General features: G+C 37.6%; 1 protein-coding gene across 1 annotated transcript in view; it reads right to left on the bottom strand.

The window, feature by feature from the left end:
* LOC134212359 (lutropin-choriogonadotropic hormone receptor) overlaps positions 1-14,367 on the bottom strand; it is a 505,979-nt gene that overhangs the window by 298,975 nt on the left and 192,637 nt on the right. Inside the window, exons 2-3 of the mRNA XM_062690132.1 lie at positions 12,999-13,348; positions 12,513-12,942 (exon numbers count right to left, since the gene is read on the bottom strand). Coding sequence (XP_062546116.1) covers positions 12,513-12,898 — 386 coding nt within the window. The 5' untranslated portion in view covers positions 12,899-12,942; positions 12,999-13,348. The remainder of the gene's footprint in view (positions 1-12,512; positions 12,943-12,998; positions 13,349-14,367) is intronic.

Raw genomic sequence — 14,367 nt, 5'->3', positions numbered from 1 at the left:
GGGGAAATTCTTTAGAATTTCCTCGGAAAAACTTTTCCTTTCCCAAGGAATTTCCAAAGAATTTCCCGATGAAATTCCAAAGAATTTTCAGAACAAAATCCAAAGAATTTCCCGAGGAAGCTCCAAGAAAATGTCCGAGGAAATTCCAAAAAAGAATTACAGAGAATTTCCCCAGAATTTCCCGAGGATATTCCAAATAGTTTCCAAAGGAAATTCCAAAGAGTTTCCCATAGAAATTTCAAAGAGTTTCCCAAGGAAATTTTAAGGAATTTCACGATCGATTTCAAAGAATTTTCCGAAGAAAATCAAAAGAATTTCTCGAGGTAATTCCAAAGAATTTCCGAGGATGCTCAAAAATTTTTACGAGGAAATCCAAAAAGAATTCCAGAGAATTTCCCGAGGAAATTCCAGAGAATTTCCCGAGGAAATTCCAGAGAATTTCCCGAGGATATTCCAAAGAACTCCCAAGGAAATTCCAAAGAGATTCCCAAGGAAATTCCGAAGAGTTTCCAAGGAAATTCCAAAAAGTTTCCCAAGGAAATTCCAAAGAGAAACTCTTCCCAAGGAAATTCTGAAGAGTTTCCCAAGGAAATCCCAAAGAATTTCCCGAGAAAATTCCAAAGAATTTCCCGAGAAAATTCCAAAGATTTTTCCGTGGAAGTTCCAAAAAGTTTCCCAAAAAAATTCCAAAGTATTTCCCGATGAATTCCAGAGAATTTCCCAAGCAAATTCCAAAGAATTCTTTGGAATTACTTCGGGAAATTCTTCGGAATTTCTTTGGAATTTCCTCGGGAAATTCTTTGGAATTTCCTCGGGAAATTCTTTGGAATTGGAATTTCTTTGGAATTTCCTCGGGAAATTCTTTGGAATTTCCTCGGAAAATTCTTTGAAATTTCCTCGAAAAATCGTTAAGAATTTCCTCGGGAAATTCTTTGGAATTTCCTCGGAATTTTTTTTTTAATTTCCTCGGGAAATTCTTTGGAATTTCCTCGGGAAATAATTTGGAATTTCCTCGGGAAATCCTTTTAATTTTCTTTGGAAAATTCTTTGGAATTGCCTCGGAAAATTCTCGCTGAACTTCTCAAATAATCAAAAGTCACTATTTTTTTAATGAACTAATTTGAATACTGCAATCAATAGCTTTCATGTTGTTCTGTTGATTGCGCTATTAAAATTTATTCATCAAAAAAATGTTACTTAAGCGAGAATTCTTTGAAACTGCCTCGAGGAATTCTTTGGAATTGACTTGGGAAATTCTTTGGAATTTCCTCGAGAAATTCTATGGAATTTCCTCGTGAAATTCTTTGCCATTTCTTCGGGAATTTCTTTGGAATTTTTAGGGAATTTCTTTGGAATTTCCTCGGGAAATTCTTTGGATTTTTTCTTTAAAATTTCCTAGGAAAATTCTTTGGAATTTCCTAGGGATAATCTTTAGAATTGCCTCAGGAAATTCTTTGGCATTTCTTCGAGAAGTTCTTTGGAATTTCCTTGGGAAATTCTTTAGAACTTCCTGGGAAAATTCATTTGCATTTCCTCGAGAAACACTTTGGAATTTCCTCGTGAAGTTCTTTGGAATTTCCTGAAGAAATTCTTTGGAATTTCCTTGGCAAATTCTTTGGAGTTGCCTCGAGGAATTCTTTGGAATTTACTTGGGAAATTCATTGAAATTGCTTCGGGAAATTCCTTGGAATTGCCTCGAGAATATCTTTGGAATTTCTTCGGGAAATTCTTAGGAATTTCCTCGGGAAATTCTTTGGAATTTCCTCGGGATTTTTTGGAATTTTCTCAAGAAATTTTTTGGAAAAAATGGAATTTCCTCGGAAAGTTCTTTGAAATTTCCTCAGAGAATTGTTTGGAATTTCCTCGAGAAATTATTTGGAATTTCCTCGGGAAATTCTTTGGAATTTCCTCGGGATATTGTTCAGTATTTCGTCGTGAAATTCTTTGGAATTTCCTGGGGATTTTTTTGGAATTTCCTCGGATTTTTTTTTAAATTTCCTAGGGAAATTCTTTGGAATTTTCTCGGGAAATTCTTTGGAATTTCCTTGGGAAATTCTTTGGAATTTCCTTGGGAAATTCTTTGGAATTTCCTCTGGAAATTCTTTGGAATTCCCTAGGGAAATTCTTTGGAATTCGGAATTTGCACGGGAAATTCTTTGGAATTTCAAGGAAATTTGGAATTTCCTCAGGAAATTCTTTGGAATTTCCTCAGGAAATTCTTGAATTTCCTCGAAATTCTTTGAATTTCCTCGGGAAATTCTTTGGAATTTCCTCGAAATTCTTTGGAATTTCCTCAGGAAATTCTTTGGAATTTCCTCAGGAAATTCTTTGGAATTTCCTCGAAATTCTTTGGAATTTCCTCGGAAATTCTTTGGAATTTCCTCAGGAAATTCTTTGGAATTTCCTCAGGAAATTCTTTGGAATTTCCTCGAAATTCTTTGGAATTTCCTCGAAATTCTTTGGAATTTCCTCAGGAAATTCTTTGGAATTTCCTCAGGAAATTCTTTGGAATTTCCTCGGGAAATTCTTTGGAATTTTCTCAAGAAATTCTTTGGAATTTCCTCAGGAAATTTTTTTGGAATTTCCTCGAAATTTTTTGGAATTTCCTCAGGAAATCCTTTGGAATTTCCTCGAAATTCTTGGAATTCCTCGAATTTTTGGAATTTCCTCGGGAAATTCTTTGGAATTTCCTCGGGAAATTCTTTGGTATTGCCTTGGGAAATTCTTTGGAATTTCCTCGGGAAATTCTTTGGAATTTACCTCGGGAAATTCTTTGGAATTTCCTCGGGAAATTCTTTGAAATTTTCTCGGGAGATTCTTTGGAATTTCCTCGGGAAATTCTTTGGAATTTCCTTGGGAAATTCTTTGGAATTTCCTCGGGAAATTCTTTGGAATTTCCTAGGGAAATTCTTTAGAATTTGAAATTTCCTCGGGAAATTCTTTGGAATTTCCTCGGGAAATTTTTTGGAATTTCCTCGGAAAATTCTTTGGAATTTTCTCGGGAAATTGTACCGAATTTCCTCAGGAAATTGTTTGGAATTTCCTCAGGAAATTGTTTGGAATTTCCTCAGGAAATTGTTTGGAATTTCCTCAGGATTCTTTGGAATTTTCTTGGGAAAATTCTTTGGAATTTTCTACGGGAAATTCTTTGGAATTTGCTCCGGGAAAATTTTTGTAATTTTCTCAGGGAAATTCTTTGGAATTTCCTCGGGAAATTCTTTGGAATTTCCTCGGGAAATTCTTTGGAATTTCCTCGGGAAATTCTTTGGAATTTCCTCGGGAAATTCTTTGGAATTTCCTCGGGAAATTCTTTGGAATTTCCTCGGGAAATTCTTTGAAATTTCCTCGGGAAATTTTTTGGAATTTCCTCGGGAAATTCTTTGGAATTTCCTCGGGAAATTCTTTGGAATTTCCTCGGGAAATTCTTTGGAATTTCCTCGGGAAATTCTTTGGAATTTCCTCGGGAAATTCTTTGGAATTTCCTCGGGAAATTCTTTGGAAGTTCCTCAGGAAATTCTTTGGAATTTCCTCGGGAAATTCTTTGAAATTTTCTCGGGAATTGTTATTTGGAATTTCCTCTGGACAGGGACGGGAACGGTTGACATTTCTTTTTATCATTCATTCTGCCACGCAGTCACAGAAAAACAAAACCACGGCAGCCGCAGCAGCAGCCACGACCAAGCAGACGACAGTCAGCAAATGATTTTATTATTTTCTCTCCCCACAATTAATGTTTCTGTACGCTCATTTCACGACGTATGACGTATGTTGTAGGTGGTAAATGATTATTTCATTATTCCTTGGTCGTTTTAGAGACTAGAACTAATGAATTAGTACCAACGGCTAGCACTATTTCTAGGCTTTGCACCACAGGCAATTAAACTCGATTTTGTTCTGTTCGCGCTGCGCACGAACCGAAACGAAAAACAAATGCTGACCGCACCGACGGCTCGACTATCACGCAGCAGCAAAAAAACAGTTTGCCTCATCGACAAAAAAATGTCACAATGAGGCGTACATTTTTTTTTTTGAAAACCGTTTCGGTTTGTGCAGGGCGTGAAATTTGACCGGATAAAATGTAAACATTCGCATAATCACAGTGTTTTACTGTACATTTCCCAACACTGCCTCGGGAATTATTATTTGGAATTTCCTCGGGAATTATTCTTTGGAATTTCCTCAGGAAATTCTTTGAGTTTCCTCGGAAAATTCTTTGGAATTTCCTCGATAATGATTATTTGGAATTTCCTCGGGAATTATTTTTTGGAATTTCCTCGGGAATTATTCTTTGGAACTTCCTCGGGAAATTCTTTGGAATTTCCTCGGGAAATTCTTTGAAATTTCTTCGGGAATTATTATTTGGAATTTCCTCGGGAATTATGCTTTGGAATTTCCTCGGGAAATTCTTTGGAATTTCCTCGGGAAATTCTCTGGAATTTCTCCGGGAAATTCTATGGAATTTCCTCAAGAAATTCTTTGGAGTTTCCTCAGAAAATTTATTGAAGTTTCTTTGGGAAATTCTTCGGAATTTCCTCAGGAAATCTTTGGAATTTTATCGGGAAATTCATTTACATTTCTTTTCAAAACCCATTCGAATTTCCTTGGGAAATTCATTGTTATTTCCTCGGGAAATTTTTAGGAATTTTCTCAGGAAATTCTTTGGATTCCAATTCCAAAGAATTTCTCGAGGAGATTTCTTTGGAATTTCCTCGGGAAGCTTTTTGAAATTTCCTCGGGAAATTCTTTGGATGTTCCTCGGGAAATTCTTTGGCATTTCTTCGAGAAGTTCTTTGGAATTTCCTTGGGAAATTCTTTGGAACTTCCTCGGAAAACTCTTTGGTAATTCTTTGGAATTTCCCTGGGAAATTCTTTGAAAATTCCTCGAGGAATTCTTTGTTATTGCCTCGCAAAGTTCTTTGGGATTTCCTCGAGAATGTCTTTGGCATTTCTTCGAGAAATTCATTGGAATTTCTTCGGGAAATTCTTTGGAATTTTCACACGAAATTCTTCTCCCAGGGAAATTTTTTGAAATTTCTTCAGGAAATTGTTCAGAATTTCCTCGAAAAATTGTTTGGAATTCCCTCGAGAAATTCTTTGGAATTTCCTCGGGAAATTGTTCAGAATTCACTCGGGAAATTCTTTGGAATTTCCTCGGGGAATTCGTTGGAATTTCCTTGGGATACTCTTTGGAATTTCCTTGGGAAACTCTTTGAAACGTCCTCGGAAAATTCTTTGGCATTTCTTCGGGAAATTCTTTAGCATTTCTTCGGGAAATTCTTTAGAGTTTCTTCGGGAAATTTTTTGGCATTTCTTCGGGAAATTTTTTGGAATTTCCTCGGGAAATTCTTTGGAATTTCCTCAAGAAATTCTTTGGAATTTCCTCAAGAAATTCTTTGGAATTTCCTCTGGATTTTTTCTCTCTGGATTTTTTTAATTTCCTCTTGAAATTCTTTGGAATTTCCTCTGGTCACGGAATTCTCTCTTCGTCACGCTTTTTGGAACAAACCTTCAATTTTTTTTGTATGAATCGTCACGCTACTCTGAATCCCCCCTTCCCCCTAGAGTCATGAGACGTACTTTGAGGATGAGCCCTTAGTCAGCACATTTTTTTTCCATAATTTAATTTAGGCGTTCGCTCTGCGACTCGATTTTAATTGGCCCTTCAGAAATCACTTTCTCGAGAGAGACAATCAAGTATTTATTCTGTAATGGAAAATGTAATCACAAAGCAAACTTCGACTTCTCTTCCACATGCCAAATTTGGTTCCATTTGCATGGTTAGTTCTCGAGTTATGCAGATGTGTGTGTGTGTTTGATTTGTGACACCTGTTCAGTATTTCCAGCGAAAAAAAAATCTAAAATTGATTCGGAATTTTCTCGGGAATTTTTATTCTTTGGTACATCTTTGGAAAATCCGTTTGAATTTCCACAGCGATTTCTTTAAAAAAATTCACAGCACATTCCTCAGATTTTCCACGGGAAAATGTTCATAGGAAATTACATTATATTATAATCAGTAATTCTTCGGAAGGGGGCCCTCCTTAGCCGTGCGGTAAGACGCGCGGCTACAAAGCAAGACCATGCTGAGGGTGGCTGGGTTCGATTCCCGGTGCCGGTCTAGGCAATTTTCGGGTTGGAAATTGTCTCAACTTCCCTGGGCATAAAAGTATCATCGTGTTAGCCTCATGATATACGAATGCAAAAATGGTAACTTGGCTTAGAAACCTCGCAGTTAATAACTGTGGAAGTGCTTAATGAACACTAAGCTGCGAGGCGGCTCTGTCCCAGTGTGGGGATGTAATGCCAATAAGAAGAAGAATTCTTCGGAAGTATTAAAAAAACTTTTAATTTTGATTACTTTTGATTGTTTACGTCTAAATTCTAAATTTATTACACAACAGTTTTTTAATTGAATGCTTCCCAATTTCTAAATAAATTCTAAAATTATTTATAATAACGGAGGTCAGAATAGAAATTCTGTAAAAATAACGGCAAGAAAAATTTTCGTGTTAAGTGGATTACAGTCAAACCTCCATGAGTCGATATTGAAGGGACCATCGACTCACGGAAATATCGAGTTGTGGAATAGAAAATTCATGAGCATCTGTTTCAAGGGACCATCACAGTAACCCAGAAAATATTTTTTGATATGGCATAATTTGCTTCCACGAGTCGATATCGAGTCATAGAACATCGACTCATGGAGGTTTGACTGTATAATGATACCCTTTCAGTATATTACAAATAACTCGTCCAGATCGCGCCTGGGGTATCTGGTTGAACCAAAATCATCATCATATAAGTGTGCAAGTTAAATTATTCAAACTTGTCACGGCATTGGAAAATCTGCATAAAACGCGCCCGGTTGAGTAAAATACGTCACTCTATTTTCTTAGTTCCCTTTTGTTACCGACAAAAAACACCCTTACGTTACCGACAGGGTACCCGGGTACCCACGGATTTTAAATGATCATAACATTGTCAGTTTTTCACCGATTTTGACGATTTTGGTTGCTACGGATGCAGGAACTTACCCGCTATTCGATACATGTTACAGAGAACCGATTCGGATTATCTGGTAACCGGAATTCCGGATTAACTGGGCCAAGTCCCAAAGTATGTGTATATTGAAGATATATATTCAACCAAATGAAGATTTCTTGCGTTATGACTAATAAACTTCGTTGGAAATTTAAAGAATATAACTTAACTACGTTACAGGACCATCTTATGAATTAATCCCGGAACGGTTATTCTGGAAACAGGTTCCCGTGGGGCCTAAAGTGGCCACAAACTTATTCTGAAGAAACCCTGGCAATATGGGTATCAAAATTCATGAAATTGTTTCGGAAGCATGATCTGATAAGTAATTGGACCATTGGATGGTTTGACAACGGACCGGTCATCCTGGAACAGGTTCCCGTGGGGCCTAAAGTGGCCAGAAACTCATTTTGAAGAAACCCTGGCAATATGGGTATCAAAATTCATGAAATTGTTTCGGAAGCATGATCTGATAAGTAATTGGACCATTGGATGGTTTGACAACGGACCGGTCATCCTGGAACAGGTTCCCGTGGGGCCTAAAGTGGCCACAAACTTATTCTGAAGAAACCCTGGCAATATGGGTATCAAAATTCATGAAATTGTTTCGGAAGCATGATCTGATAAGTAATTGGACCATTGGATGGTTTGACAACGGACCGGTCATCCTGGAACAGGTTCCCGTGGGGCCTAAAGTGGCCAGAAACTCATTTTGAAGAAACCCTGGCAATATGGGTATCAAAATTCATGAAATTGTTTCGGAAGCATGATCTGATAAGTAATTGGACCATTGGATGGTTTGACAACGGACCGGTCATCCTGGAACAGGTTCCCGTGGGGCCTAAAGTGGCCACAAACTTATTCTGAAGAAACCCTGGCAATATGGGTATCAAAATTCATGAAATTGTTTCGGAAGCATGATCTGATAAGTAATTGGACCATTGGATGGTTTGACAACGGACCGGTCATCCTGGAACAGGTTCCCCTGGGGCCTAAAGTGCCCAGAAACTCATTTTGAAGAAACCCTGGCAATGTGGGTATCAAAATTCATGAAATTGTATCGGAAGCATGATCTTCTGGGTTATTAGGCCATAAGATGGTTTGACAATGGACCGGTCATTACCAAACAGGTTTCCGAGGGGACCCTCATTTAGAAGAAACACTTGCAATCTTCTTTTGCCGTTATTTCTTGTCAAAAAGACTTGAAAATTCTTGACAGGTACTCAGAAATGATTTATAATGAACCATAGGCGCTGTAAGTATCATTGGTGTTTGCTGAATAATTTACAAAAATAAAAAGAACGACTAAAATTTAAAAAAAAATTTTGTGGTGACAAAATGGGTCAAAAAAGTGACAAAAGCGGGACGTGATAAAATCGTGTCGAAAATGTGATAAAGTCGGAGGTAGATAAAATCGGGGAGTGACAAAATCGGGTCAACACTGTGTAACTTTTCACTTCTCTCTTCTCTCTTCTCATTTCTCTCATTTCACTTTTCACTTTTTACTTTCCACTTCTCACTATTCACTCCTCATTTCTCATTCGACCCAATAACCATTCGGCCTAACAGCCATTCAGCCGGATGACCCAACATCAGTCCCATCTTCTTGGAAAAACATGTTTCTGAAAATATTCCAAGAATTTTGATGCCAGGGTGTCTTCTAAATGAGTTTGTGGCCACTAAAGGCCTTTCGGGAACTTGTTCTAGGATGACTGTTCTGGCTGATATCCATCCTATGGTTTCAACTTTATGGATAACATATTTCCGAAACAATTCCAAGAGTTTTAATACCCATATTGTCAGGGTTTATTTTAAATGAGTTTTGGCCCCTACGAGGCCTCCGGGAACCTGTTCCAGAATGACCGTTCCGGTTGATATTCATCCTATGGTCCCAACTACATGAAAAACATGTTTCCGGAACAATTCCAAGAATTTTGATACCCACATTGCCAGGGTTTATTCTAAATGAGTGTTTGACCCCTACGGACCCTCGGGGAACCTATTCCAGAATGACTGTTCCGGTTGATATCCATCCTATGGTCTTAACTACATGGAAAATATGTTTCCAGAACAATTCCAAGAATTTTGATACCCATATTGCTAGGTTTTATTCTAGATGAGTTTTTGGCTACTACGGGCCCTCCGGGAACCTGTTCCAGAATGACCGTTCCGGTTCATATCCATCCTATGGTCTCAACTACATGGAAAATATGTTTCCGGAACTGTTGCGGGAGGCATTATCAAGCGCGTAAAACCCGATGCTTACAGCAGGAAAAGACATTTCGTTTGTCTTTCGTTAGCTAAAAAGCTACATATATTGATTATTATATACAGTTTAATACAAATTAAAATTACTCACAATTTCGGTGTCGCACTTCCTTGCTCAAAATACCTCCACACTGTTCGTGCTATGAACTAGGGGTGCTCAAGTAATGATTTAAATTTAGTCAAACTAAATACATTGTGAAATGTAACACTCCCCCCCGTAACACTTCGTGCCTGATGAAGTTTTACAATTATCATCCTTATTTAGTTTGAACGATTTTAATATTTTAGATTAAGAGAACACCATTTCTAAACATCGAACACATTTGTCAAATAATTTAAATCTACACAAGAATACATTACAATAACGTAGAACACGATAGCCAAATTTTCAATACACATTACTGAACGAACTTTGCTGCTAGGTACATACACCTGATTTGCTTTCACAACACTCTTGTTTGGTTTATTGGATCCAGGACAATAAGAACAGAAGTTTACGATTTACATCGACCTACAGTGGCCAAACACACGGTTTTCATGTTTACTGTTGAATCCATTTATATGCACCAGTCTGCATGTGCTGCACAGAGTGATATTATCGTTGTCGAGTATGTATTTCCTAGCTTCAATCATTCCAAGCGATGAGTTTTCTCCACCGAAGTACAGGAGATCACAATGGCTTTCTGATCTATCAATCCCCTTGCATCTCGCGGTGAGGATCTATTGATTCCAGCCACTTTGATGATCACCATTGTCCGTCGATAGGCTGCTGAATTTGTTGAATAAAATCAACGAAATTCTTTTTAGTGTTGCGGGAGGCATTATCAAGCGCGTAAAACCCGATGCTTACAGCAGGAAAAGACATTTCGTTTGTCTTTCGTTAGCTAAAAAGCTACATATATTGATTATTATATACAGTTTAATACAAATTAAAATTACTCACAATTTCGGTGTCGCACTTCCTTGCTCAAAATACCTCCACACTGTTCGTGCTATGAACTAGGGGTGCTCAAGTAATGATTTAAATTTAGTCAAACTAAATACATTGTGAAATGTAACAGGAACAATTCCAAGAATTTTGATACCCATATTGCTAGGGTTTATTCTAAATGAGTTTTTGGCCACTACGGGCCCTCCGGGAACCTGTTCCAGAATGACCGTTCCGGTTCATATCCATTCTATGGTCTCAACTACATGGAAAACATGTTTCCGGAACAATTCAAAATTTTGATACCCATATTGCTAGGGTTTATTCTAAATGAGTTTTTGGCCACTACGGCCCCTCCGGGAACCTGTTCCAGAAAGACCGTTCCGGTTCATATTCATCCTATGGTTTCAACTATATGAATAACATGTTCCAGGAACAATTTCAAGAATTTTGATACCCATATTACCAGGAATGAATTTGCGGCCACTATAGCGCCCACGGGAACCTATTCCGGGATGTCCGTTTAGAGTCCATATGATCACGTGGTCCTAATACGCTGGGAAGTCATAATCCTCGAATTTTCTGCAAAACTGGTAACTCAGGATACAAGAAATCATCATTTGGATTCTATAAGGTCAACTTCTCCATTTTTGAGACATGGTCTAGCAAATCCGGAACTCCGGTAACCAGGTAATCCGGATCGGTCGTATGTGACATGGATCGGATAGAGGATGAATTTCTTAATCCATAGCAAACGGAATCATCCAAATCAGTTTGAAAACTGACAACCCTGACAAGTTATGGTTATATCAAAACGTGGGTACCCGGGTACCCTGTTGGTACGTTACGGGGTAAAAATATTCAGAAGCCCCTCCCCAAGCCCCCCCTTACTGGATTTTCATTTTAGTATCACCCAAACCTGAAGATGTCACGGAGTTTCAATTTCCTGCGATGTTTAGAACCCTAAAAAAATTTCACTTGAAAACGAAAAAGGTACCCGGGTACCCTGTCGGTAACAAAAGGGTTAATAACCCAAATTTTGTCGTTAAATTGAAAGCGCTTGAAGCAAACAAAAGCCTTGTAAGCCGCCAAACAAAAAAAAACCTAATTAAAAAATCTTTAATAAAAATTGAAGAACAAATTAATGATTTCTAGCTCTTTTTGATACATATTTTGCGTTTCTCTCTTTTATGATTTTTTAAAAATAGAAAAAACTTCGTATTAAAACCAGTCTGGGTAATTGATGATCGTCAAGAATAGAGCTTACACTATTCCTGTGCCGAAGAATGTGACAACTTTAGCGCAAAATATTGGCATATTTTGTATATCATTTTGGGTTGGGGCATTTAACCCAGCATCGTTATATTTCTTTGGAAATTCTTCTTGAAAATCTCTTTGGAATTTCACTGGAAATTGTTCAAAAATTTCACTTCGTTTGAATGTTCAAAGTGTTATGATTGAAAATGGATGGGATACTATAACAATCATCTGGATTATGCTGTAGATATTCATGTCCGATATCTTAACGTATGAGTTAAATAAAATAGACAAAAAATTCAGATTCAAATTTCCAATATGATTACATCGTTAGATATATGTATGTACAAAACATGCGGTCCGATGTTCATTCATTAATTATTATGGAACCGGCTCAAATCGTGAAAATAATTGATTCACAGAGCAGATTTTGTTGCGCTAGGATATTTTTATCACATGCTAATTTTAGTAACACATATTTGGATAAGATCTTTTGAAAGGTCAATTTCTATTGTACATACATATATCTAACGCTTGGGGACCAATTTTGTTCATTTTCTTAGAATAATATTCATGTTTATTTTTGTTGCCATCTCTTGTATACTTAGTTATATCTAGAGTAATTTGCAAATTGAGCCTACATGCGTTTGTAAACAAATATTTGGGTTATCGTTTATCGTTTTCGTCGTTTTTGGTAATTTTTTTCTCCGATAATTCCCGAATCTGATTTAGAAAAGTTAAATTTGTCAAATACATACCCTGATTTTCTCATGTCAGGAATATTAATCGAAATTATTCGATTTGATTTTGTGTATGTATGTCGTGAGACATTTTTTCGAATAGGAAAGTATAAAAAAACAATGAATTGAATGTTCAAAGTGTTATGATTGAAAATGGATGGGGTACTATAACAATCATCTGGATGGTGCTGTAGATATTCATGTCCGATATCTTAACGTATGAGTTAAATAAAATAGACAAAAAAATTCAGATTCAAATTTCCAATATGATTACTTACAGTTTGACAAGCTCCGCTGGCAAGTTCACCGGGATCGTCTCCAGTCCAATGCCTCGACAGTTAAGAGTCACCTCTTCCGAAGAACCAGAACACTGACAACCTTTCGACTGCCAAGGTTTGCAAATCTCCTTCAATGTCCGACCCACAATGCCGTACTGCTGCAATGCCTTCTCGTACATAGCTTTGGCTTCCTTTTCCGGATCCATTGACGGAATCAGTAAACTTTCTTTCAGCATCATCTTCGCCTGAGTGGTAGTGGCTGTCTGCTGCGTGGGACTTAGGCCATGCACCCCGCATCGGGTACAGTTTTGAAACAGCAACAGCATGAGCAACACCAAGACCACGTGCCCATTCATCGTCAGGTGGTTAGTAAATCGTACCGCCATGGCACACCCGAGAACCTCTTTTAACGATCACTACACTGTTACTTCTGAAACACGAAATTCATGAAATGCTGCACCCACTCCAAAGCAAATCACTTGTTACACATGTACACTAAACGATACTGATGAAAGCAACGGTTATCACCGCCAGTATCTCCACCACCGCCACCGAGGGGAAGCAGTATCGAAGCGTGCCGAAATTTTACACTCATTATTCCCCAGGTTGACCTGCTCGGTTGGCGTACGACGGGACGTCTATTTTTTCGCGTGTCTGCAGTGCTCCACGCTAAGCCCACCTTTCAGCAAACTTCTTTGCTTGACACGTTCCTGTACGGTTTGACACGACGAAGTACACACGAACGCGGCACAGTCTCGAGGGTCCAATTTCATCACACACAAGAACTAGAGTAGTTGGGTAGTGGCTGTTGCAGTGGCAGCAGTTCACTGAATGATCTGTAATTAGAAAAACAAAACAACGAAAATGAGAATTTATGCTACAAGAAACGGACGTCTGAGAATACAAAATTTAAATCTATGCACCTGTAATTAAAAGAGTGAATGTATAAACGATCATCATGTGGTATGCATATAATAAAGATTCAATATCAAGTCTAGTGCTGAACAAAAACAGTTTAATTAGCTCAAAACATCTCAAGATATAAAACTCGACTGCCACAATGGCAGAGAAAAATAAAATGTGAGCTACAAAATGTACCAATTTAGTAGTCCCATCTTGTACTATGAAAAGTTCAGGGATTGGTTCATTTATTATTCTCAACCATACCTATGGTAAAGGTGTAATTATAGCCAATTTTCGACTAGTTTCAAAAGATAGGTTGAAGAAACGTGATTACCTACTCAGGACAGAAACAAATCCAACCATATGAGTAAGGGTGCCACCAGCTGCCGTTTTCTGAAAAGGTGACGTTTACACCATTTTCCAAAAAAATGTTTTAACGAGTACTACTCATCGATCTCTTTAACAGAAAAATGGAAAACATGCATGTTATAAATTGGCGCTTACGTCACTTTTCCAGATCATGCCAGACCATCCCATTCCTTCAAACTGTGCATAATAAAAAATAACAAGGTCCGGTCTTAATTGCACAATAATGGGCTATGACTTCTTGTAGTCAGAAGGTTGAATAAGGCACACCGAAACAAAACATGCGGTCCGATGTTCATTCATTAATTATTATGGAACCGGCTCAAATCGTGAAAATAATTTATTCACAGAGCAGATTTTGTTGCGCTAGGATATTTTTATCACATGCTAATTTTAGTAACACATATTTTGATAAGATCTTTCGGAAGGTTAATTTCTATTGTACATACATATATCTAACGCTTGGGGACCAATTTTGTTCATTTTCTTAGAATGATATTCATGTTCATCTTGTTGCCATCTCTTACTGCCATATACTTATTTATATCTAGAGTAATTTACAAATTGAGCGTACATGCGTTTATAA

This window comes from Armigeres subalbatus, chromosome 2 (genome assembly GCF_024139115.2).
Source record: "Armigeres subalbatus isolate Guangzhou_Male chromosome 2, GZ_Asu_2, whole genome shotgun sequence".
NCBI lineage: Eukaryota > Metazoa > Arthropoda > Insecta > Diptera > Culicidae > Armigeres > Armigeres subalbatus.
This window is presented reverse-complemented; position numbering and strand designations above follow the sequence as displayed.